This window comes from Plecotus auritus (genome assembly GCF_963455305.1).
Source record: "Plecotus auritus genome assembly, chromosome: 3".
Classification (NCBI taxonomy): Eukaryota; Metazoa; Chordata; class Mammalia; order Chiroptera; family Vespertilionidae; genus Plecotus; species Plecotus auritus.
Genome location: NC_137772.1, coordinates 11918549 through 11945467, shown reverse-complemented (window position 1 = coordinate 11945467; position 26919 = coordinate 11918549). Strand labels below are relative to the sequence as shown.

At 40.4% G+C, this 26919-nt stretch overlaps 1 protein-coding gene across 2 annotated transcripts; it reads right to left on the bottom strand.

The window, feature by feature from the left end:
* Positions 1-358: 358 nt before the first annotated feature.
* Positions 359-8153, bottom strand: TRIML1 (tripartite motif family like 1; the record flags this gene model as incomplete). Of its 2 annotated transcripts, XM_080661870.1 has the most annotated exons (6): positions 359-909; positions 2803-2900; positions 3056-3078; positions 6146-6376; positions 7406-7501; positions 7728-8153. In XM_080661870.1, 6 exons carry the CDS (start codon positions 8151-8153, stop codon positions 359-361), a joined length of 1425 nt encoding a protein of 474 aa, XP_080517996.1. The 2 variants fall into 2 exon arrangements, with proteins under 2 accessions (XP_080517996.1, XP_080517995.1); XM_080661869.1 differs by lacking the exon at positions 3056-3078 and having other exon boundaries at positions 6117-6376.
* Positions 8154-26919: the final 18766 nt, after the last annotated feature.

Here is a 26919-nt window from a genome sequence, read left to right as displayed (position 1 = left end):
ATACACTTGAAAAAAATGACATATATTTATAAAACTGGCCTATGGCCATGGGATTCAGGGTAATAAGGGCTAGTTCTAACTCTACATGTTTCATGATCGGCGCATACATGGGACGGTCTAGATGATAAATTTAGTTAAAGACACGGAATAGGATTGGCTTTCTCCTATTTGTGTTAGAAGTTGATGGTCCAATTGGGCTGTTCATTGTAGGCTCAAGTCAATGGAAACTCTTTGGGGCGGGGGGAGCTTTACTTTTAGATCACCTGATGTCAATACTATCAACACATTTGTCATCTTAATGAATAGTCATCTGTTGGTCTTAGACCTCATTCTCAGAGGAGACTCAGGAGCATCTCCCTCAGACATAGCTACTTAGTGAGCAGATGGTGAGGGGGCCTGTGTTCGTCCCTTCATTTGGGAGGCAAGGGGAAAATATAGGTCTGAGTGCCTCTTCGAAGGATTCTGGAGGGAAGCTGTAGATGAGAGACTCGTCTGTCACATTGTAGAATGCTATGTGTCCAGACTCATAGTCTAAGAACACACCGACCTTTTGCACAGGCTCTCTGACATGTTGACCTTTTAAAGGTGATGAGACCCAAAGGCTATAATCATCTCCAATTTTTAAGCCAATAAGTGAGAAGAGGTCTCCGGGTGGCTTGGGGAGATTCCCCTTTCTGCTCACGGAGTCCTTACAGATGCCCACTTCCCACTCCGTCTTGTTTCCGACTTCCACCTCCCAGTAGTGTCTCCCGCAGGTGAAGCTCTGAGCACCCAACACAGTTGCAGACTGGTCAAATCTCTCTGGGTTGTCAGGTAGCTTCTGTCGGATCCCTCCATACCTCACACTTTTCAGATCCTCAGACAAGACAAGGTAGGCGTTGGCTGTGTCTGGATCCAGAGTTATATCTGCTGCAAGAGGAGAAAAGAATGAATGTTCATTTGTATTCTTTTTTTAAATATTTGTATTGATTTTTTAGAGAGAGTAAGGGAGAGGGATAGAGAGATAAAAACATCAATGAGAGAGAAACATGGATCAGCTGCCTCCTGTACACCCTCTACTGGGGACTGAGCCCACAACCACAGTACATGCCCTTGACTGGAATCAAACCTGGGACTCTTCAGTCGGCGGGCCAATACTCTATCCACTGAGCAAAACTGGTTAGGGCTCATTTATATTCTTGAGGCCCCCTCCCCCATGTATGTGGAATGTAAATTAAATTCTTAGTATTCAGTCCTACTTTTTAAAAATATAACTTAGGTGAGCATGGTGGGGATTTTTTTTTTTTTTTTTTTAGTAAATAATCTCTGAGCCCTTTTACTGTTTCACAAAAGAGAGAATGCATTTCTAAAAGGAAACAGAAGACAGTTGTGTGGAAAGTGATATTTAGCCTGTCGGAGAGGGAGAGAGGAATCTCTGATAATGGAATGGAAGTTGTTTGTTCACAAGACAGTCTGAGCACTCAGAACTATTTATCCACACAGGGTGATGTACTCTTTGTCGTTTGTATTTGCTTCAGCCAGGATTGCTTCTGGTTCATCCATTGGAGTGGGAGAGAAATATAGGCAGTTATCGTTGACTGAACTCCTACTTAGACATCAAGCATTTTCTGTACATTATCTCATTTAATCATGGCACGCATTATTGTTTATCTATTTTTTTATTAAAGAGAAAACTTAGGTTCATAAAGGTTAGAAAGCTGGACCAAGATTACAAAGTTTCCGAGTGCTGGAATAGTAATTCCTAAACAGCATTCTTCATGATGTCATGCTTACATGCAGCTGCATAAGCGTTAGTTCAACCCCAGTGACCCTTTGATGAGGAGCACCAGTGAGAGACTCCTCTCTCACTCTCTTGAAAGGATGTTACAGAAGAGGCCTCCAGCCCTAGCTGATATCTCAGTGGATAAGAGTGTCAGCCTGTGGACTGAAGGATCCCGGGTTGGATTCTGGTCAAGGGCACATACCGATCCCCAGTGTGGGGCATGCAGGAGGCAGCTAATCAATGATTCTCTCTCATCATTGATGTTTCTATCTCTCCCTTCCTCTCTGACATCAATAAAAATATTTTTTTAAAGAGGAGGCCTCCTACTTTCATCTACTCTCCAGACAAGATTAGGTCCCCTTTATCATACAATTTATACTTTTATTGATAGGTCAAATTCCAATCATCAATAAATATCTGTGATTATTAATGTCCATCTCCACAATTTCATTGGAAGTCCTACAAAAGCAAAGGCAAGTCTATCTTATTATCATTGTAAATATGCTCAGAGCCTCACAGCCTAGTACCAGGCACACAGTAGGCACTTATCAAATATCTATGGAGTCCAAAGTTGATTAGGCCTTCCTCTGAAAGTCAGATTGTCAAGATCAATGTTGAGAACTAACACTGACCTTTCTCATTCTTAGCCAGTCTAAATTGCTGGAATATTCTAAAAGGATAGTTCTTTGAATGTTCTCTCACTGGGATTTAAGTGTGTTAGCTTTTGTTCTCACAAAGACAGGGGTGGAAATGCAGAAACCCCTGAAGAGGTGTGTGAGTATGTGTAAGAGGCTGAGACGGACAAAACAGAACAATGAAACAAACCAACAAAGGAAGGATCAGGAATCATTAAAAGACAAAGCCAGGCAGACATCTATCCCACCTGTGTCTGTCTACTCCAGCACAGAGATGCTCTGTGGCCCAGCCTTTGCCGGTGTTCCCTGCTGGCTCGGGATGCCTTCACTGAGAGCCTGGTGCCCAGACGCTGAATATTCTGTTAGAGGAAGCTGAAGCTAACTCTGGAAATCAGGCTGACTTACCGTGGAATTTTCTTAGCATCTCCCTCATTCCGGTGATGCGGCACAGACTCAGCTCTGTGCTGGTGGTCTCTGGACACTGAAGCAACAGTGGCTCACTCCTACAAGAGGGCAGAGTGTCACTCCATCTCCTCCACATGATCTGCTCATTTTGTCCCAGCAGCATGGACACTCTCATCCCCACTCTGACCCCCACCTGTTTCATCAGCACCACATCCCTGTATCTGACATCACTAAACACAGGATGGAAACTTACCTTTCCAGTGCTTCTTTCATCTCCTAAGGGTATAACAGAAAGACCGTTAGTATTTGTGCACTCTGATCAACAGCAAAGACTGAATCCATGCTGGATATAGTCCTTGAAAATTTCACAGAATCTGCTTCCTACAGCTCTAGGACACCTTGAGTGGGAATGCATATGGCAGAGAAAAGAAATCCCCTGCTTCTTCTAGGAAACATGAGACATTTCTCGCAGGGGTGGACAAACTTTTTGACTCGAGGGCCACAATGGGTTCTTAAACTGGACCGGAGGGCCGGAACAAAAGCATGGATGGAGTGTTTGTGTGTACTAATATAAATTCAAAGTAAAGGAGCCGAGGGGAGAGCAAGAGAACTGGATAGAACAGCCAGATCCGGCCCGTGGGCCGTAGTTTGCCCACGGCTGGACTAGAGACTACTTTGTCCTTTCCTTTTTTGTTTTTAATCCTCACCTGAGGATATTTTTTTCCATTGATTTTCAGAGAGAGTAGAAAAGAGGGAGGAGGAGGAAGAGAGAAAGAGAGAAACATTAATGTGAGAGAGTCACCTCCATTGGTTGCCTCCTGCACGCATCCTGACTGGGTTGGGATCTAACCTGCAACCCAGATACATGCCCTTGACTGGAATCAAACCTATGACCCTTTGTTGCGCAGGCCAACACTCTAACCCAGGGGTGGACAAACTTTTTGACTCGAGGGCCACAATGGGTTCTTAAACTGGACCGGAGGGCCGGAACAAAAGCATGGATGGAGTGTTTGTGTGAACTAATATAAATTTAAAGTAAAGGAGCGGAGGGGAGAGCAAGAGAACCGGATAGAACAGCCGGATCCGGCCCGTGGGCCGTAGTTTGCCCAAGGCTGCTCTAACCACTGAGCAATGCCAGCAAGGGCATATCCTTTCTTTTTTTTCATATCATCACTTTGTCAAGAGAACCTGTGGCTGAGAAAGGAGCCAGACTATTGGCTTCATTATCCAATGTCTTGAGGAGTCAGAGGTAACTACAGGAAAGTAGACAGTGAGAGCTGAGACTACACCTGTGTGTACAGTTGGAATGGGTTGTTGGGAAGATATGAAATTAGTAGCATTTTGAGGAGCCAGTCCAGGAAAGAGATCTGAAGCTGGAGATAGCTCCCATAGCTTATGTTTGAGGAGGTCTGGAGAAGGCAGCAGCCTGGGCGAACAGTAGAGCAGAGATGGTGAGCAATGTGGGCTCAGTACATATATACCTGGGTTCTACCACCTACTAGCTATTTGACAGGCAAATTACCTAACTTCCCTAGGTGTGAGTTAGTAAATAAGAGCTATTAACCCCATTTAGTAGATAACAATTACCTATAGTACATATCATGATAGTATTTAACTTCATCAGGGCTCTGTGAAGATATTTAATGTGTTCATATAGACCAATGGAATAGAATAGAGAACCCAGAAATCGACCCAAATCACTATGTTCAATTAATATTTGACAAAGGAGGCAAAAGCATACAATGGAGTCAAGACAGTCTCCTCAATAAATGGTGTTGGGAAAATTGGACAGATACATGCAAAAAAATGAAACTAGACCACCAACTTACACCATACACAAAAATAAACTCAAAATGGATAAAGGACTTAAATGTAAGATGGGAAACCATAAAAAGATTAGAGGAATCCACAGGCAGCAAAATCTTAGACAAATGCCGAAGCAATTTCTTCACTGATACTGCTCCTAGGGCAATGGAAACTAAAGAGAAAATAAACAAATGAGACTACATCAAAATAAAAAGCTTCTGCACAGAAAAAGAAACCATCAACAGAACAACAAGAAAGCCCACTGCGTGGGAGAACATATTTGCCAATGTTATCACTGATAAGGGTTTAATCTTCAACATCTACAGGGAACTCATACAACTTAACAAAAGGAAGATAAACACCCAATCAAAAAATGGGCAATGGATCTAAATAGACACTTTTCAAAAGACAGAAGGAAGGCCAAAAGACATATAAAAACATGCTCAAAGTCACTAATCATCCAAGAGATGCAAATCAAAACGACAATGCGGTACCATCACACCTCTCAGAATGGCTATCATCAACAAATCAACAAAGGACAAGTGCTGGTGAGGATGCGGAGAAAAGGAACCCTCATGCACTGCTGGTGAGAATGCAGACTGGTGCAGCCACTGTGGAAAACAGTATGGAGTTTCCTCAAAAAACTAAAAATGGAACTCCCATTTGACCCAGTGATCCCACTTCTAGGAATACATCCCAAGAAACTAGAAACACCAATCAGAAAGGATATATGCACCCCTATGTTCACAGCAGCACAATTCACCATAGCTAAGATTTGGAAACAGCCTAAATGCCCATCAGCAGATGAGTGGATTAGAAAACTGTGGTACATCTACACAATGGAATACTACGCTGCGGTAAAAAAGAAGTTCTTACCTTTTGCAACAGCATGGATGGGAATGGAGAGCATTATGCTAAGCAAAATAAGCCAATCAGAGAAAGATAAATATCACATGATCTCACTCATTTGTGGACTATAATGAACAACATAAACTGATGAACAAAAACAGATCCAGAGACAGAGAAGCATCGATCAGACTGTCAAACCTCAGAGTGAAGGTAGGGGAGGGTGTGGGTAAGGGGGCTAGATCAATCAAAGGACTTGTATGCATGCATATAAGCCTAACCAATGGACACAGACAACAGGGGGGTGAGGGCATGAGTGGGGAGGGGTGGGGGGTAATGGTGGGATGGGGACACATATGTAATACCTTAATCAATAAAGAAAAAAAGATATTTAATGTGTGCAGCCTATGGTTGATGCTCACTAAACTTAGAATATTTGGCAAAGCTGAGGTTGCAGAGAGGCTGGCACAGGAGAAACTGGAGTCATCATCAAGCTTGGTTCGGGTGGGTATCCCTCTGTTTTTTCTCTCCACCTCTTTATTTATATGAGATGGAATGTTAATTCTTTCAGAAAACTATTTTTGTATCAAAACTTAGTTTTTTAGGTTAATAAAGAACATTTTATCTCATATGACTTGAAATATTATGTGTTACTACTTTACTTTTCCATTAATTTTCCCAAAGTCCTTACCTCTAAAGATGCTGTACTCGAGTTCTGACACATGGACTCTATCTGACCAATCATTTTGCTCAGGCCCCTTACTTGCTGGGTCAGCTTGATCTCATTGTCCCTCAGTTTCTTCAGGTTCTCTCTCTCCTCCTTTTCCAGCAGCTGCACATGCAGCTGCTCCTCCTCTTTCAGGAACTGGTGCATTTTCACATATTCGGACACAACAACCTGTTTACAATTCTTTGTCTCTTCCTGCCATCTCACACACACACACACACACACACACACACACACACACACACACAACATAATAAGGTTAGTAACAGAATGTGCTTTTTTACCCTTACAAAGTAAGTCCTAGAGTTTCACTGTGACAATTTTTGAAACTTGACATATATATATATATATATATATATTCTATTGACTAGCTAGGTTGAATAAGCTGTATTTTAGTTGTGTGTAGATAGAGTAGTAAAGAGAAACCCCAAGTTTTATATTCCCAGGAGGTTGTCATTCTACTGGAAAAAAAGAAAACAAACAAAAATAAACAAAAAAATATATGGCAGGTGATGATCAGTCCCATTATAAAATATAAGGCAGTATAAAATAAGGACAGCATTACTTTTAAAAGTGTGTTCATTTATTCAACAAATATTTACTCAATCAAAGTAGTCATTGGCTCACATACTAGATATAGAAATGTCCATCACAAATACTCCCATTTAAGAACTCAAAGTTTAGTGGGAGAATTAGATACACACATATTTTTAAAATATCCAAACATTTGGTTCTCTGCGTTGCTAGACAGCTAAAATTAAATCTGTGACTAACCTCGACAAACTAGCATTTGTGCAGGTGTACTAATCCTTACTAATATTTTGTCATATTTTCCCATTCTCTTTTGTTTTTAATTTGGAATTTTTTTGGGCCCAAAGCACTTGAAATGTTTTTATTGATTTCCATCTTATGATATCTATCTATCTATAAGTATACATTGTATTTTAGATAATTATAGTAAGAGCTAAAATAGAGGTAGCTTCTGAGTTATATAGGTGCACCAAGGGGTGGGGGAAGCTGGCCTGGGGATAGGAAATTGAGCTGAGTTTTGAGCTTCCCAGGTGGACAAGCAAATGTAGGTAGGCCAGAGCAAGTATACTGCATACTGTAGATGGGGACTGGAAAATGTTGTTTTTTTTGCCCTCTCATTTCACCAAGTATCCCTTTAGAAATGCCCCCCTCACAGAATCATATACAAGATGCACAAATAGGACAGTTACTGACCTTACACAATATCACTCTCTCCTTCTCGTGGGTTAACATAACCTGAGTTTCCTTTTTCTTTTTACACAAAAGATTTAGGATTTCCTGGAGTTTCTCCTGCAATAGAAACAAACACTCTGTGACAAATGAGCAGTGTCGTGTAGGGGTCTCGAGGACCAATAACAACAAGATGACTGGGACCCTAAAAGAAAGGGTAAAGCAGAATCCAGGCCAAGTTTGTGGTCTGTGCCTGGAGATGGTTGTCGCTGGTAGACATACTATGGTAGTTAAGTGATGGAACCTGATCAGTGTTGTGAAATTTGTATTGAGCTGCTGATCTTACTTTGTGATGCTCCTCAGCCTCACTGGAAAGAGACATTCTGTTTATTCCATGACACTGGGTTGAGAAAGCGTTTACACCCTGATCATCCTCAGGGTACATCATAGTGGCTGCCAGCATTCTCCCATAGGGGCCTTGTTGGTCCTCACTCTGCAGCACCTGGGACCTGAGTTGCTTGCCGATGCCAGCCAGCCTCCCCAAACGCTCATTGGGCTGGAAATGAGGGGCCTCCAAGGTCCTCCAGCACTCAGGACAAGATAAAGGAGTGTTATGTTGCTCCCAGCTCCTCAGGAGACACACCAGGCAAAAGCTGTGTCCACATTCAGTGGTCACTGGGCTGGTGAAATAGTCCAAGCAGATGAAACAGGTCAGTTCTTCCCTAAGGTTCTCCATCAAATCTGAAGTAGACATTTTCTCCAAGAAGGACATTCGAGTAAGGTCACGCCTCTGTCTGGAAGTAAATTCCTCTTTGAGGTTCTATTGTTTTGAGTAACAAGTGAGTGATCAATTGCTACGTTGTTAGTACAAGAAACTCTTACTCTCCTCTGTGCCTGATTTCACCAATTGACATGTACTCTCTCAACACAAAGCCATTATGACTTAATGTGGAACTCCCGTACACTGGTTCATCATCAAGCCCGAACTTTTCAGAAATCTCACTGGGTAAGCCACATGCTGAAACTGAGGATACTTGCTCCTAACAGCGTTTTCATTTTGAGAGTTGGTTATATCATATTAGCAGCACCATAAAACCATTTAAACACATTGGTCTTAGACTGGACATTTGGGTAATTTGGTAAAAGCCAGTACAGCTATTTAAATCATGATGGTCTCTAATAATATCTGAATTGGACCTATGGTCCAAATCTTTTAGACTATTTGGCTAATGGGATCTAGTTGAGAAACTGAAGGAAGAAAACTGTAGTATCTATTTCTTCCATCATTAGGCCATGCTCTCTGCTTGACCAAAGTCTAAAAGCTCTTTGCTCCTTTATCAGATACTGGGTCTTTTCATTTGATTTACCCAATAAAATTAGAACAATTCCATTGTAGTTTTCCCCAATTTTAGATGTACAATGGATTACCAGAGTTATGTTTATTGGTCTGCCCTGAAGACCATAGCACTCACCTCAGCTACGATAGAGAGCATCTAAAGCATTATTTTTTTAAATAAATCTTTATTGTTCAGATTATTACAATTGTTCCTCTTTTTTCCTCCCATAGCTCTTCTATACCCTGTTCCCACCCCACCCTCTGCCCTTACCCCACCCACTGTCCTCATCCATAGGTATACGATTTTTGTCCAGTCTCTTCCCGCACCCCCACACCCATTTCCCCCAGAGAATTGTCAGTCCACTCCCTTTCTATGCCCCTGATTCTATTATATTCACCACTTTATTCTGTTCATCAGATTTTTTATTCACTTGATTTTTAGATTCACTTGTTGATAGATATGTATTTGTTGTTCACAATTTTTATCTTTACCTTTTTCTTCTTCTTCCTCTTCTTAAACAGCATTTCATATAATACTGGTTTGGTGGTGATGAACTCCTTTAGCTTTTTCTTATCTGTGAAGCTCTTTATCCGACCTTCAATTCTGAATGATAGCTTTGCTGGGTAGAGTAATCTTGGTTGTAGGTTCTTGCTATTCATCACTTTGAATATTTCTTGCCACTCCCGTCTGGCCTGCATAGTTTCTGTTGAGAAATCAGCTGACAGTCGTATGGGTGCTCCCTTGTAGGTAACTAACTTTTTCTCTTGCTGCTTTTAATATTCTCTCTTTGTCTTTTGCTCTTGGCATTTTAATTATGATGTGTCTTGGTGTGGTCCTCTTTGGATTCCTTTTGTTTGGGGTTCTCTGCGCTTCCCGGACTTGTAAGTCTATTTCTTTCACCAGGTGGGGGAAGTTTTCTGTCATTATTTCTTCAAATAGGTTTTCAGTATCTTGCTCTCTCTCTTCTTCTGGCACCCCCATAATTCGGATGTTGGTATGCTTGAAGTTGTCCCAGAGGCTCCTTACACTATCTTCATATTTTTGGATTTTTTCTTTTTGCTTTTCCAGTTGGGTGTTTTTCGCTTCTTTGTATTTCAAATCTTTGACTTGATTCTTGTGATCCTCTAGTCTGCTGTTGGATCTCTGTATATTATTCTTTATTTCAGTCAGTGTATGCTTAATTTCTAGTTGGTCCTTTTTCATATCCTCGAGGGTCTCACTAAATTTATCGGCCTTTTCTAGAAAAATCTTGAAAAACCTTATAACTGTGGTTTTGAACTCTATATCCAGTCGTCTGCTTTCCTCCATTTATTTCATTTGTGACCTGTTTCTTTGTCTCTGCATTTTGGCTGCTTCCCTGAGTTGATAGAGTGGCTTTGTGTGCTAGGTGTCCTATAGGGCCCAGTGGCTCAGCGTCCCCAGTTACCTGAGGTGGACACTCTTGGTGCACCCCTTTGTGGGCTGTGTGCATAGTCCTGTTGTAGTTAAGCTTTGATTGTTGTTGGTATCACTGGGAGGAATTGACCTTCAGGCCAGTTGGCTACGAGGATCAGCTCTGTCTACACTGGGAGAACTTCTGTGCTGGAGACACCCTTATGAGACAAGACTTGCTTCAGTGGGGCTTTGGTGCTCACTGAGTCTGCCCCCTGAGTGTGTCCCTTATGGATCTGAGGATTTGTAATCTGGATGGTCCCACTCTGATTGCTGAGTACACTGGCTCTTGAATATCCAAGGAGGTGCTAATTTAGCCTCTGCCTGAGGCCACCCAGCAGGAGCTACGGAGATATCTGCAGATTCCTCTTCTTTGTTTGGGTTTTGGAGGTGCCCAGATGAGGCCCTGTTGTGAAGCAATGCAAGCTGCTGTGGGGCCTTGGGCCTTCTTTTGGATGTTCTGGGTCTCACTGACTCAGCTGCAGTTTGTTAGGTAAGTTTAGAATTCAAAGGACCAGGCCATTCATATGCAAAAGCCTCTGCACTCAGCTTGGATGGGGTGGAGTCTCAGGGTGGAGCAAGCAGCAATGGCTTTGTGGGGCGGGATCTCAAAGTGGAGCAAACCGCAATGGCTTCCCATCAGCCCTCCCCTAAGAGGGCCCTTGGTCTCAGTGTCCCGTGGTAATCATTGCAAGCACCTCTGAGAGAAAGCCACCCTCGAGTTCCGCCAGCTGCCAGACAGTCCAGTCTCTCCCCATATGAGTCTGGGTCCCAGAGTCTCAACCAGAACTGGAGTTCAGAGCAGTCAGGAGCTTTTGTCTCTCTCCCGATTGAGAAAGCCAGCCGCGTACTCAGTTGCCAGCCCTCTCCGCGCGCGCCTCCGTACCTCTGCCTTTTGCAGCTCCTGTGAGTCTCAGTGTGCTTTTCTCTTTCCTTCTAGTTGTAGAATTTCCACTCAGCCAGCCTTCCTGTGGTTCTGGATGATGTCTATTTTGTCTTTTAGTTGTAGTTTTGAAATTGTTGTGCGAGGCAGCAGTTCAGATGTTTACCTATGCCGCCATCTTGGTTTCTCCTCTATAGCATTATTCTTATTGGAAGTTGCCTCAAGGATCTATTGCACTATGGAGTGGGTAGAGAGAATTTTAGTATAAATATAATTTTGCTCACTTATTTTCACTCTTTGAAAATGTCTTCTTAAGCCCCTATTAGTTCTTACCAGACAGAAATTAAATGTTCAGACATCATTTTTAGATATGACAAAATAAATGTATAGCATGGGGACTGTGTACAATGACCACTGAGATTAGTACCAATTTCTATAAATTCACTATACCATGTGCTCATGAGTCAGTTCTTGCGTGGTCTATACTCTACTCACTGTATGTCAGAGAGTGGGACCTTCGAAGCCCTTTCTCAGGGTCTAACCAGTTCCCTTCCACTAAGTGCATCATACCTTCTTTCTATTTTTATGCTGTCACTCTCCAGCTTGGCAACTTCCGATGGGTCTCCATCACTCATATTATTCCATTAATTACCTTCTGGCTTTTATGATTCAAACTGATCCTTCTTTCTCACTATCTCCAATAGGAGACCACGGTTCAATTCCTAGTCAGGGCACAAGCCTGGATTTTGGGCTCGATCCCCAGTAGGGGGCGTGCAGGAGGCAGCCGAGCAATGATTCTATCTCATCATTGATGTTTCTATCTCACTCTCTTTTCCTCTCTGAACTTAATAAAAAAAATATATTTTAAAGGTCTTTCTGAAATAATTAATCCCAAGTGTTTTAATCATATGTCCTTTGTATAGCATTTATGAATTACTAGGATGAAAATTTATGCTAAAAAAACAAAGAAACAAAAAAACTTGATTTATGAGTTTTACTAGTTTAAATAGAAAGAGAGGTAGCATCAGTTTGGGGTCATGAAACCTCTACTGTTTAGATAGCTTCTAGGCTAGTAACTGGGTCAGAGCTTTAATATAAGGAGTAGTTTTAAGTGCCTTGAAAAAAAAATTATACAAGCACTAACTGCCTTCATTGGAAAATATAAACTACCATCTACATTCAGTGTGTTATTCCCACACAAACCCAGAAAGAGTCTTTAACATTGACCAGATTCATTAGAATAAGACTTGCAGTAGAGTTAGGGTACATCACAGAACCTGTATTCTAATTTGGAATGGGGAGACCAGCGTATTCTAAGTTGAAGCCACACTGACTTCTGTTCCATCCCACTTTCCCTGTTCCAAATAACTCCTTTCAGAGACTCCTTAACACAATAAACATATCTTTACACATAGCAAGGACTCAACTTGACTGTAAATAAGTATTAAATGAACAAATAGAAAAAACATATTCTTATAGAATTACAGTTTTTATCTGGCCAGAAGTCAAGAGGTTACCTAGTCCAACTACCTTCCATAGATGATGAAGAAAAGTGAGACTCAAATAGATTGAGTTTGCCCCTGAATACTTGCTCACTGCATGAGTGAGGTCAGGAATTGGAACCTGGATCTCTTACCTCCCAGTCATTCTCTTTTGTCAACACACTGCACTGCAGATCACTTGTCTGTGAGTGGATGAAAATTTTCAGTTATCTCAGTGAAATATAAGTACAGCTCAAGTGCTTTGAGAAAGAAATTGGACAGCTGTCATTATGGTGTGATGTTGTGACAGGTAGCTAAAATCACTGGCTACGTGCACTATTGGGAATGCAGACTTCTTTATCATCTCTCTGACAACATTGACTGGGCTTACTTCATGGCTAAAGAAAATTATAGCGTGGACCAGGTATCTCAAAGCACATTACACCAACCCTCAGGGCACTGCACTGCCAGACATGATTTCTGAGATCAACAACTCAAATAGCTTCTTCTTTGGATTGTCTCCTCCTGAGGAGGAGATAATAGGGATACCCCAAGAGGTCCACAGTCATAACTATCACCCACATGGGATTAGGTTTGAAGCACGAAGAAAAGAAAAACCTTAAAGATATAGTGAGGGGTTATTTACTGGTGACGATAGTAGGCTAGATAGGGAATTATTTGAAAAAATAAATATCTTGTTTGAAAGCCTGTGTCTGTCATTTCATATTGGTGTGGAAAAGATAGATTATCCAACAAATGGTTTAGGACAAGTGGGTGTAGCCATCTGGGGGAAAAAATTGGATCTCTACCTAACAACTTATACCAATGTGTATTCCAGATGTGTGTGTGTGTGTGTGTGTGTGTATTTTCCCCCACTCTCATCATGAATTTCTACTCATATTATTTTCCTTTGTATTATTTTTTCATTTATTTATTTACTTACTTATGTGGTTTTGTACTGGATTATCCCACATCTTTTTAGCAAGTATGGACCATATTTGTTAACCATGTGGCCAAGTATTGTGTCTAAAGAATGAAGCACATCCTAAGAGGAGATAATTGGTAACACAGTAGAAATTTAAAATGGACTACTGGAAGGTATTTCAAAGTAGGATTTTGAAATTAGACACCACTATGAAAAATACAAATCCGACAGGCAGTTTAGTGTGGTGGGATTGGAGCATCAGAAGGTATCACTTTACTTCTTTATTGTATAATTTTTTTGTATACAATTATATTTTGTCTGACCTTTTTCATGTATTTTCAGCATTTTCCAGTAGAGAAATATTGGGGGGTGGGATAGGAGCAAAGAAATGTGAGGCGTGACTTGCAGTAAACCAAGTAATGAGGTAATTTTTTTCAGGTTGAGGGGGGAAAGAAAAAATGTCATCTCAGATTATTAATTTCAGCTGTGACATAATAAATCTTTCTAAAATGTTTTTGTGATTTTTGATACAGTTCTTTATTTAACTAAGTTATCGAGCCTTTCTTATACATAGAGCAATGAGCTCAGTGATGAAAGCAGAAGTTAGGTGTGCAAAAAGAAAAGCTATGAAATGTTAATAGATGCATACCTTAAGAGTGGTAGAATTTATATCTAGCCACTATGCTGTATACCTGAAACTAATACAAAAATAACACTGAATGTAAATACATTGAATGTGAACAAAAATAATATTGAATGTATTTGAAATTTTTTAATTTTAAAAAAGTTATAGAATTTTTTTTTTTTAAATATATTTTATTGATATTTTTTACAGAGAGGAAGGGAGAGGGATAGAGAGCTAGAAACATCGATGGGAGAGAAACATCAATCAGCTGCCTCCTGCACACCTCCCACTGGGGATGTGCCCGCAACCAAGGTACATGCCCTTGACCGGAATCGAACCCGGGACCCTTCAGTCCGCAGGCCGACGCTCTATCCACTGAGCCAAACCAGTTTCGGCAAAGTTATAGAATTTAAATTTATTAACTGTTTTGACATTTTAGTGGAGGGAATATTAAATTCTTTCAGGGAAAACTTGGGAGAAATGGTATTTGATTTGAACCTTTAAATTAAGGCATGTTTCAAATGAAGGAATAGCTACTATTTAGAAGTGGGAAAACTTAAAATCTTTGAAGAATAAAATACATGATCTGAAAGTAGGTCAAATATTACAATAACAAAAAATTCTAGATTGTATCATTCCTTTTAATCTCGGAAATATTAAAAGACCAATTCAACTTGGAAATATTCATCTTTATTCTTCTTTATAGGTAGCACGTTGGTCCTACCAGCAACACCTGGAGGCCAGATCAGTGGGGCAAGGATCCAGGTGCTATAAATCCATAGACTCAGTCAGAAGCTGTAACACAGCCACCCCTGCTGAGTTGCCAAAGTTGGTGGTGGAGTGTTGCTTTCCAGAGCTTTAGCAACTTACACAACTTGAGACTTTAAGGTGAGGTGTTTTGTTTGTTTTTCTGGAGAATAAACCCTTTACGTTTCATCCCTTCGCTTTAAGAAAAGTTCAAACCAATATTGACACATGAGAATAAAAAAGCACACTCTGAATTCAGGAGTTAACAGTCTAACTTTCTTTCCTCCCTTTCTAATGTGGGGCCTGGGATTTGAGTTTATTACAGAAAAATAATTTGAGTTAGTACAATGTCCAGAGGGTTTAATGGAGTTAAGGATGATGTTATATTAAAAACAAAAACTTAAGAGCACAAAGGTTACTTGTTTGTATCTTGCTTCTATCACATGACACCCTTTATGAGATGCCATCACTTAATTCTACAGGAATTATTCAATATCCTTATGTTCTAGGTGATGTAGTGCACCCAGTAGACTAGAAAAACAAATGATCACCCCATGTTAGACCAGTGTTTTATAGGTAAAGAAACAGATGCCTATGTGTATGTATACATGTTGCCTCGTCATCTTTTTAATGGGAAGGTCCACTTTTTTTCTTCTCTCAAGGAAATCTTAACACTTATTCATAAAACTAACTCTCATCATACAACAGTATCTTTAGGGGGGAACACGTGACAGTAGCTGGTAAAAATAGAGAGCACTGGCTCTGTGCCAAGCACCATTCTCAACACTTTTATATATTTCTCTAATCCTTCCGACAGCCCACGAGGTAGCTATTAGTTCTAGCCCCACGTACAGATGAGAAAACAGACTGTAGTTCTGAAACTAGCCCTAGATCCACAGAGGTGGGTGTGCTATAACCCACACAGCCATGTTGACATTCCCACGGGCTTGAATGAGCCACAGACATTAAACTTAAGAAGTTTACAACTGTGACCAAAACAGGTTTGCTGGTTGTGCAAGGATCCAGCCAAGTTGAGCACTAATGGTGGAGGGGCTGTGTCTCCCCCGCCCCCAACTATCCAATAGTAATTGGTATCATATACTGCCAGGGGGCGCTCCTGCCTTGTTTTATGTGTTGCTTGAAGCTACAGATAAGGTTGGAAGAGAGTGGTTCTAGGTAAGTGTATGGTGTGACTCTTGAGAAAAAAACAAATGGCTCCCTCTTCACTACCCCAGGGTTTTCTTGGATATTGCAGTGCAAAGACCTAAGAAAATGTCTGTGGGGCTAGGTTGCCAATACAGTTGGAGAGAATCCTCATAGCCTACCCGGCTGGTGTGGCTCAGTGGTTGAGTGTTGACCTATGAACCAGGAGGTCACGGTTTCATTCCTAGTCAGAGTACATGCCTGGGTTGTGGACTGGATTCCCAGTGTGAGGCGTGCAGGAGGCAGCCAAGCAGTGATTCTTTCTCGTCATTGATATTTCTACCTCTCCCTCCCTCTCCCTTCCTCTTTCACTCTCTCTTCCTCTCTGAAATAAACTATTAAAAAAAAATAAAAAAATAAAAAGAATGAGAGCCCTAGGCATCGCTGGGAATGCAGTAATTATAGGAATGATGCTGATAACCAAATACCGTGTACATGTCCTTGGGGGGATTGTTGCAAGTATGCCTTAAGGATCTGTAGCACTGACCCCAGGGCCAGGCAACATTGCTTCCATCAGGACTGAAAGGAAGAGAGGCTAAAAAAAGCCTTTAGAAATCTCTGGGGAAAAGCATTCCCAGAAGACTGGAAAGTTTGCTGGCCAAGCAACTGGGGACACGATGCCTATTTTGTGGTCGGGCTGAGCTAGGACATTGAGGTTTCACATCTGCTGCCTTCTAGATACTCCATAAAACCCTTCCAGTCTCTTCCGAGTCTCAAACTACCACCTGAGAAGTGAACCACCTGAAGCCTATGCCCTTCCAGATGATTCTGATATAGTCTCAAGTGTGGAAGCCACAGGTTTAGACATCACAATTGTTATAGCTCTTCAGAGGATTCTAATACGCAGTGAAGTTTCAGAACAACGACTTTAATGAACAAAACTACCCCACAGAGACGAGGTTCCAGAGCCACTGCAGGCTGGTTAGATTTTTACCCTGCCTCTCACAAAAACTACCTGTCTTCCTCCTGTGGTTAGAAACAGGAGTCTCCAGCCCAGCTGGGGTGCTAAATTATAGGACTGGCTGGGTGATGGTAGTGTCCAAGTCCTGGAGGGGAGATATGACTGTTGCAAAACTAAAAGGTGAGTAAGAATATGCAGGTGAGCCCTGCTGGCATGGCTTAGTGGTTGAGTGTTGACCTATGAACCAGGTGGTCACTGTTCAGTTCCTTGTCTGGGGCTCGATTCCCAGTGGGAGGTGTGCAAGAGGCAGCTGGTCAACGATTCTCTCTCATTTCTCTCTCCCTCTCCCTTCCTTCCTCCTTCTCTGAAATCAATAAATATATACACTGAGTGGCCAGATTATTATGATCTCTGAACGCATAATAATTTGGCCACTCAGTGTATATCCTATATAATAAAAGGCTAATATGCAAATTGTCCCCTCGACCAGGAGTTCGACCAGCAGGCAGGCCAGCCAACCACCCATGTCCCCTCCGCCTGGCCAGGCTGGCCGAACCCCACCCATGCACGAATTCATTTACTGGGCCTCTAATATATATACACATACACTGAGTGGCCAGATTATTATGCGTTCAGAGATCATAATAATCTGGCAACTCAGTGTATATATTTTTTTAAATATATTTTTTATTGATTTCAGAGAGGAAAGGAGAGGGGGAGAGAGATAGAAACATCAATGATGAGAGAGAATCCTTGATTGGCTGCCTCCTGCACACCCCCTACTGGGGATCAAGCCTGGAACCTGGGCATGTACCCTTGACTGGAATTGAACCCGGGACCTTCAGTCCACAGGCTGATGCTCTATCCACTGAGCCAAACCTTCTAGGGAAAAATATATTTTTTAAAAAGAAACAAGAGTCTTTAGCATGAATGTAGGTGGGGAATAACCTTCTGAGAGTGGTATAATGTAGAGGACTTGAAGTTTGAGACAACTTCTCATGGGGTAAGAATGGTAATTAAAAGGATAGCTTTGAGTAACCAAGAAGATGGAAGAATGTGATCATGAACTGCTGAAGATAAATCTCTGATCTTGCAAAAGAACAGTTAAAACGAGTGATTTTTTGTTTTCTTCTTAGACCTTCTCTGCCTCCCTGAAAAGGGCCATGGCTGCCTCACATCTACCAGATTTTATGGAAGAGCTGAACTGTTCTGTTTACACTACTTGAACGAACCTCTTGGAATTGGGTGTGAACACAAGTCTAGCTATGGGTGCCGCTGAGGAAATTGAAAGGAAAGGTCCGGTTGCAGTGCTTGTCTTATGTGGAAGGATATTTACAAGTTAGAGATCCAGGTGTAACCTGCAGCTGGGGATGATGGCTCAGATAGCGAAATCCTCACACGGCAAACTTAAAGAGTAGTGCATGTGAGACAAACCAAGAAAAACTAAAGAGTTCTGTGTGATCAATCACATGCCCCTTTGTGAGATGTTTGCTGTCTTGAGAACATGAGTCTCACAGTATTTATCACTGAGAAGGCAAAAGAATCTTTAAGGTAAGATTATTTTTTCTTTCAAAATTCCAGGGATTCATTCTCAATCATTCTTTCCTTAATAGCTTGGGTCTTCAAAGTGGTATATATTCAAATCATTTTTTCATCCCTGACCCATCAACCAGGGAGTCTTGGGCGCTCCAAATGGCCCCATTTTGACAGGAAATAATTTTCACTTTGTAAATCATGCCAATTAAGTCATTAATTTAGATTTTTTACTCTAAAGTGAAGATCCAAATATATGAAAAGAATTGTAATATTTTGCCTGGCCACTGTGGCTCAGTGGTTGAGCATCTGCCCAGGAACCAGGAGGTTATGGTTGGATTCCTGGTCAGGGCACATGCCCGGTTGCATGCTCAATCCCCAGTAGGGGGCGTGCAGAAGGCAGCCGATTGATGATTCTCATCACTGACGTTTCTACCTCTCCCTCTCCCTTCCTCTGAGAAATCAATAGAAACATAAATAAATAATAAAATAAAGTTTAAAATTTTTGTATAAATGGGTGAGAAGATAGAGCAAAAACAAAAGTACAAGAATCTCTCAATATTGCAGAAGACTTCTGTATGAGATACTCTTATAGAATCTAGTCAGAGAAAAGACTGCTGAAATCAACAGCAATTCACACCCATCTTACTGAACATGTGAATACATCGGGTCACTCTTATGAGAATAGGAATAAAGATAAGTAGGGTGCCTCTTCAGAAAATAAGAAATACAGTCTATTCTCTAATGATATTTTGGTTCAGGGACAGATTGTTGCTCCCTTCTAGGGGAAGTATAAATTGTATCCTTTTATTTTCTCATGAAAAAAATCTCAACAGAGAATTTTTTTGAAGGTTAAATGGTCAAAGCTAAAGCTAATCTAAGTTTCTTGTGAGGCTCTCGTTCAGATTTAACTGTTATTTTGGTTGAACAGAATTTTTGACCTGTTCTCCATTTCCAACATAAGACGTGGAGATTTCCTGAAAAAACACACACACACACACAAAAAAAAAACATTTCTAGCCCTATTTGTTTCTCTAATTGGTCATCAAATGATAGTTCACTAAAGTGTCTGTATTAGTTTTTTATTGCTGTGTAACAAATTGCCACAAATTTAGCAGCTTGAAACAGCATCTATTGACCTGGCCAGGTAGCTCAGTTGGTTAGAGTGTCATCCTGATATGCCAAGGTTACAGGTTCAATACCCGGTCAGGGCACTTGTAAGAATCAACCAATGAAAGCATAAATAAGTAGAAGAACAAAATTGATGTCTCTGCCTCTCTCCCTTCTCTTTCTCTCCCTCTCAAATCAATTAATAAAAATATATTTTTAAAAAAACTACCTAGCATCCATTTATGAACTTACAGTTCTGTAGGTGAAGGGTCCAGCATGCCATGGCTGGGTTCTCTGCTTGGGGTCTGGATTCCCAGTGTGAGGCGTGCAGGAGGCAGCCAAGCAGTGATTCTTAATTTAAGGTGTTATCTGGGATGTGCTCTCAACTGAACACAGTTATGACTCTGAGCTTCATTGCCTCAGAGTCAGAACTGTTCCCACTAAAGCCAGACCATTGCTGTTAAACCAAAGAGGGCTTGTTTCTGTGTTGGAATGAGCAGAGGTAAAAGTGACCTCTTTTCCTCTGTTGAGTTCTCACCTAGGAAGATTATCTTCCTTTAGAAAAAGTAAAACCAAATTAAGACCTCTTTTCCTCTGTTGAGTTCTCACGTAGGAAGATTATCTTCCTTTAGAAAAAGTAAAACCAAATTAATACAAATAAGCATTGACCTATTATTACAATAACAAAAGAACAGTTGTATTATCATCGACATTAGCCATAAATGTTTATTTTTTTTTATAATGATTGATTTTTTTATTTTACTTATTATTTTTTTAATCCTCACCCGAGGATATTTTTCCATTGATTTGTAGAGAGAGTGGAAAAGAGAGGGAAAGACAGAGAGAAATATCCATGTGAGAGAAACACATCGATTCCCCCAGCTCTGATCAGGGCCCGGGCCAGGGAAGAGCCTGCAAATGAGGTACATGCCCTTGACCGGAATCGAACCCAGGGACTCTTCAGTCCGATGCTCTATTCCAGCGGTCGGCAAACTCATTAGTCAACAGAACGGCGACCCGTGGAGCCGCAGTTTGCCGACCACTTCTCTATCCACTGAGCCAAACTGGCGAGGGCTGTTTATTTTTAAATATTAATGCTTTAAGCAAAATAGCAGTTGAACATATAGACTTATAAGTCTCTTAAAATTGTAGGAAGCAACTAATGGATACTAAGTCCCTGCTTCCAATTGAACAGCCTTGAAGGAAAGGAGCCAGGATAATAACACTGAGCTGGGCAGAGACCACCCCCACCCGCCCGCCCCCGCCACTATTCCTTTCTGAAATGGGATGAGGTAATCTGCTGGACAAAATGAGTCCAGAGTAACAAATACAACCTCATGTGGTGCCAGCCATGTCCATTCCACACAGAAGGTGGGCATGTGCTGCCATGAAGCCATTGGTGAGGGGACCTGTGGCTAATGAATGCCATGGAACTAGTAAAAATTCATGAAATAAGCTGTGAGAACTATGACTCATTGATAATTTTGTTCTTTGACAGTAGTGGAAGAAAACACATTTCCTCAGGAATTTTTTGAAATCAAGAGCTTTCCTATGTAAAATCTAACACTTTAAAGTGATCTGTACTCTCTCTAAGGTTGTTACTCTAGGACTATAAAGTGTCTCATGATAAATTATAATGCAGACTTGAGATATTTTTTTTATAAATTGGCAAAATATTTGGTTAACATTTAATAGAAATAAGGATGTGTCACGAAACTTGGCTGTGATTCAAATCCCAGATCTGTAATTTTCTGTTCTGAGTGCCCTGGGTCAACTACTTAACCTCTAAATCATCTTTATCAACTGTAAAATGTAGTCTAATACCACGAAACACACAGGTTTGTGGGAAATATATAGCAAGAGATAAAAAAAAAAGAGCTTAGCATGCTATATAGCATTATTTCTAGAATTATCTTAAGTTAAAATATTTAGTCTTCCAGAATTAGTAATATATTATTTACTTAAAATCTAAGAGGGGCTTTAAAAGACTCCAAGATAGGAGAATTTTGCTTGATATTTTATCAGAATTTTGCTCAATGTTTTACCCTTCATTTCAAAGAGTATAAGTTTTTCCTGTCAAAATGAAATCATATGAATTATGTAAGTTCAGGATGGTGAGAAAAAATGACTGAGTAACTGATACAAAAGTCTTATAGAAATTAACTGCATCAAGCCTTAGAAGAGAAAGGAGGATTGGGTAGAAAAAAATGTTGAGTAGAAGAGCAGGCTGCCCTGGTTGAGGAGGGGAAGAATGCTCAGAAATCACAAGTCTATTTGAGGAGATAGGACTGAGAAGAGGGAGTAGGTATGGAGTGCTGAGTCAGATAAAGGGAAAGGATGTACTTAAGATTCCATAGGGTGGGACCAAGATTTGTAAGATCAGATAGCAGACAGAAGAATGTTCCCATTCTCCTAACCACAGTAAATGGATCACTGTAGTTTGATTAGCAGATAATTGAATGAGGCAAATAAAAATCTTCCAGAAGATAAAACTATACAATTTGGGAAGCTGTGCAAATTCCTTCTTCAAGGAACTCAACTATGAACTATCTGAAATTGTTCCCTGCTGTCCCCTGACCTCCTGTCTGTAAAACATTCCTGAAGCAGTTATTCCCTACTCTTGACTTATTTTTAAATTGATCTTTATTATTGAAAGTATTATAGATGTTCCCTTTTTCCTCCCCATTAACCTCCTCCACCTGGCTCCTATCCCCTTCCCAGGCCTTCACTGCACTGTTGTCTGTCCATGGGTTATACATATATCTACTCGTGATTTTTTTATCTATAAATAATGTAATGACGACTTCCGTCAGCAAACATCTAGAAACTAACAATGAAATCAGGCATTGTTTTCTAGTGAAAGTATTTAATGGCTTAAGCTAAAGTGATATGGCTAAGGAGAAAATACAATGACATTCTGGGTTAATAGCTTGTAGAAGGCTTCTTTCCTGTGAAATTGTTTATTAAATATGAGGTTTATTTAATATATATATATATATATATACACACACATATATATATATATATTTGATTTCATAGAGGAAGAGAGAGAAACATTAATGAGAATCATCCATCAGCTGCCTCCTGCACGCCCCCTACTGGGGATAGAACCTGCAACCTGGGCATGTGCCCTTGACTGGAATCGAACCAAGGACACTTCAGTCTGCCGGCCGATGCTCCATTCACTGAGCCAAATCAGCCAGGACTAAAAATCTTATTCACTATTATAAGACCTTGGAGAGAGAACACCAAATATTCACCCATGCAAAGAAGTTGGAACTCCTGATCAAGGTCAGCCATTCAGCATTCCCCAGGAGCTCATTACAATGTAAATTGACTCCACCCTGGTTTGTCAAATCAGAGCCTCTAGGGATGGGCCCAGAAATCCCTTTAATAAATTAAGAAGATTCTACTTACTTAAGCCTGATAACCCCAGTCCTAGATTTATTATAAGGATAGAACTTGAAATTTTACAGCTTTCCTACCTGATGATGAGAGAGCAGCTGTACTGGTAAAAGCTTTTCAATCTCCACTGTTTTCGACTGTTTCTCCTAAAGGAAATACTGAAGATTACAAACAAAGGTGAGCTTCTCTGATCATTTTCTTAATCATGGTTTTTATTAATACTTAAACTTGACCTTAGTATTTATGGAAGCCTTAAAATGTATACATATGCAATGCAACAGTGTTAAAGAAAAAGTGAGAAAGCAAGGGCAAAGAAAAAATAAAATTAGGAAGAACACGTTAAGAGTAGGTATGAGCTCTTAGACACAGACAACATACTAGGGAGACAAATTATTCTCCAACTTAACTTTCTCTTGATTTCTGCAAAAGTATTTAATCTCTATCTGCCCTTCTCTGATTTCTCCTTTGCGCTGGTCTGATTTGAGATATAGTTTAAAAAAATATTTATTGAACACCTAGTATGTCAGAGGTAGACAGGATGTCTGAGGAACTTAGTTTCTGGCCGATGGAGTGAGCAACAAATTTGTCATAGTGAATACAGTTAGAGTGAAAGAAAGTAAGATAATATGATGTCAGGCCGGGATCCGAAGGGCCTCTCTAAGAAGTGGCCTTTGAACGCACAACTGAAGGAAAGGAAGGAGCTTGAAAAACCCGAGAGAAAAGCATTGCTGGGTGAACAAACAGAAAGGACACAGAGGAATTTGAGGGAAAGCCCTGGGTGAGATTAGTAGGGCAGGGGACCATAGCATCTAGAACTCGATTAGCCATTTGGATTTTATCTTAAATGCAAAGGAAAATTATTAGAAACCTGATTTAGGTTTTAAAATAGTACTCTGGTTATTGAGGTAAGAGAAGTTGAAGAGAATGGGGCAGGGCTGAATGTAAACAAGTCGAAATGATGGCGGTTTAATGACTTAACTTTAAAGTGAGTTGGAGGAAGGAAGGTATAGGTTGAAACCCAAAACTTCTTTTAGATATGTTAATTTGGGGTAGTTATTAGACATTTAATTGCAAATGAGCTATCAGTGCTGTGTCTAGGTAAAAGGTTACTACTTTGCAGAGTGGTACTTAAAGTTTTGGAAATGGATATGATTACCTAGGGAGACACTGTAGTATTTGAATAAGAAACTAGGACTGACCAAGGAAGCACCCCAAAACTTAGTTCAAGAGGATATGAAACCAACAAGGGTGCTGAGAAACTGACCAGTAAAGTGAGATGTCAGATATGTGACTTGATAGCAAAGAAAACAATGCAAGGAGGGCCATTGCTCTGCTACATTCACTGCTACTAAGGGCTCAAATAAAATAAAGCCAGCAGTGAGGTCAGGATTTAGAAACTTGTTCATTTTTGAGGCTGATCATTTCTGTTTAGTGGCATATAACATGTTCAGAGAGTCAAGACAAGGGAGTTGAAGGACCCAGGCGGTAAAAAAAAAAAAAAGAATTGGAGCAAATTCAGAGCCAAATCATAAGTAGAAAGAAATACTGCCATTTGCATAATAACAGGGAGCTGGTGCTTTCAATGTGTAAGTATCTCTTGAAATTAATAAAAAAAGACCAAAAACCAGGGAGAAGAAAGTGAGTAAAAAAACAAAAACAACTTAAACATATGGTTCACAGAAAAAGAAATGAAAATGTTTTTTGAGAATTTGAAAATAATAGCTTTATTCATGATAAAATAAATGCAAACTGAAAATATATCAAGATATCATTTCTTAATTTCTGGGGTTTTTTTCAGAACGTGGCTATTGTATTATATCTTCTCCAGCATTCCACTTCTCAGAATGTTATTTTAATTAAGTATATGAATAAAATCTGTCCTCACACAAATACATATTTGGAAAAGTGGAGAGCATTCTAATAGCTCCTTAGATAATTGATGTTTTACTCTAAAATCATATCAATAAACATTTTGTCCTCTGTTAAAATCCATTGGTCTGGTCTGTCTTACACTTTGAATGCATTTTATCTTTACATAATTTGCATTGGTCTTTTGAAAAACTTGGTTCAATAAATTCACAGATTTATAGTTGGCATATTTCATTAATAGCACCCCCTATTTTATCAAAAAAGACTAAGAATTGGGAAGCTGTCAAGCTTAAAAAAGTGGATCCAAGTTTTCCAAAACTTGATTAGTAGATAGGACTTTACCAAAACTAATTTTTGCTTAAAAGCTCAAATTTAATACGCAGTTGTTTACCTTGAAATGACAGGGTCACTTTGTTAGTATTTGAGAAAATGTCTTCCAAGTAATTACATCTACATAACCACAGTCTGTCCATGTGCTCCTTCAACTAAAAATGTTCTATGAAAACACATGGCTAATAAGGCTTGCGACTCACACAATCATAGAAAATGCTTTTTCTTGAGATAACCATTTCATTTCCATATGCAGCATAAATGCCTTAGCCACATTTTCCATTTTGTCACCTAGAATATTAAAATAAATCCTGCACTCAAGGATTGAGATTTAATAGTGTTCTACTTCATCAAGACATAAGAATATGAAGTAAAACAGGTCTTTTATTTTAACTAAGGATGCAAGTATGTAGAGATTTAAAAGTATCATAAATGACCACAGTACTATTTGTTCTACTTCCTTGACTAATGGTAGGACACCAATAGTTTTACCTACCATCCATGCAGATGTCAACACAGTAAAAAGGCAAATCAAGTCTTGGGAACCACACTTAAAACGGCTGCTTTCAGATGTACCCTAAAAGGAAAAAAAAAAAAAAATCACATATGCAGGAGTAATCAACTTCAGGATTCTAAAAATGTTTTACATATCTTAAAAATTAAAAAAAAAGAGAGAGAGAGAATGAAAGGACAGGAGGTCATGTTGATGTCCAAAAACATTTGGGCAGCCGGCTGTTGTGGCTCAGTGGTTGAGCGTGGCCTATGAACCAGGAGGTCCGGATCCATTCTCAGTCGGGGCACATGCCTGGGTTGCAGGCTCCATCCCCAGTGTGGGGCGTGTAGGGGGCAGCGATCAATGATTCTCTGTCATCATTGATGTTTCTATCTCTCCCTTCCTCTATGAAATCAATTATATATATATATATATATATATATATATATATATATATATGTTTATTAAAAAAACAACAAAACCACACATTTGGACGGGAGTTCTGAGATCTGTGAGGCCGGTTCGTGTCTGGAGATCGTGTCACAAGAGCTGGTTAAAAAGGCGGAATGAGGACAGATGTCAAAAACAAGAGGCTTCTGAGATTTTAATACTTGATGTTACGGTGTCACCTGACAGTGGCTGGAGATAGGGTTAGACAAGGAAGCGTTTCCCCAAATTCAGTAGGCAATACACGTCAAAATGGAATTAAAACGTTTCCGGGGAAAAGACAGAATTGCTGCTCCAGGGGACTCAGAGGACTGTCTAGAAATGGGAATGGCGGCGATTATTGATTTGTTCTATTTTCCTTAATAAAAAAAAGAGAGCGCACATACAGTTTCCCTTCAGTATCTGGGCAAAAATTTTATCTAGTTATTTATTTTGGGGGTCATTTTATATATTTTTTAAACCAACGTCTTCTAAAGGCTGGTTCTCAGGTGAGCCATGTCTTGGGCTTTCGGCGCAAAAAAATTGAGAGGCCTCACTTCCGGGAGCGTGCGCATCGAGGGGAGCTTGAGAGCCCGTGCCTCCGCACACGTGAGACACGTGCGCACTCGTTTAAGGAGGCACTGAAAGAGGCCCTCCCTTTCTGGCTCCTGCTGGCGGTGAGTGGGTGGTTCCTTAAATGGGCTCCCAGAATGCCTAGCGCCGGGCCATGCCACACCCTAAGTCCCGGAAGTTCCTCCCATGCTTGTTGTAAAGCACTGTGCCCTTCGATAAGCACCCAGCTCCCACCCCCAGCCCCCTTTTTAAAATTCCTTACAGTG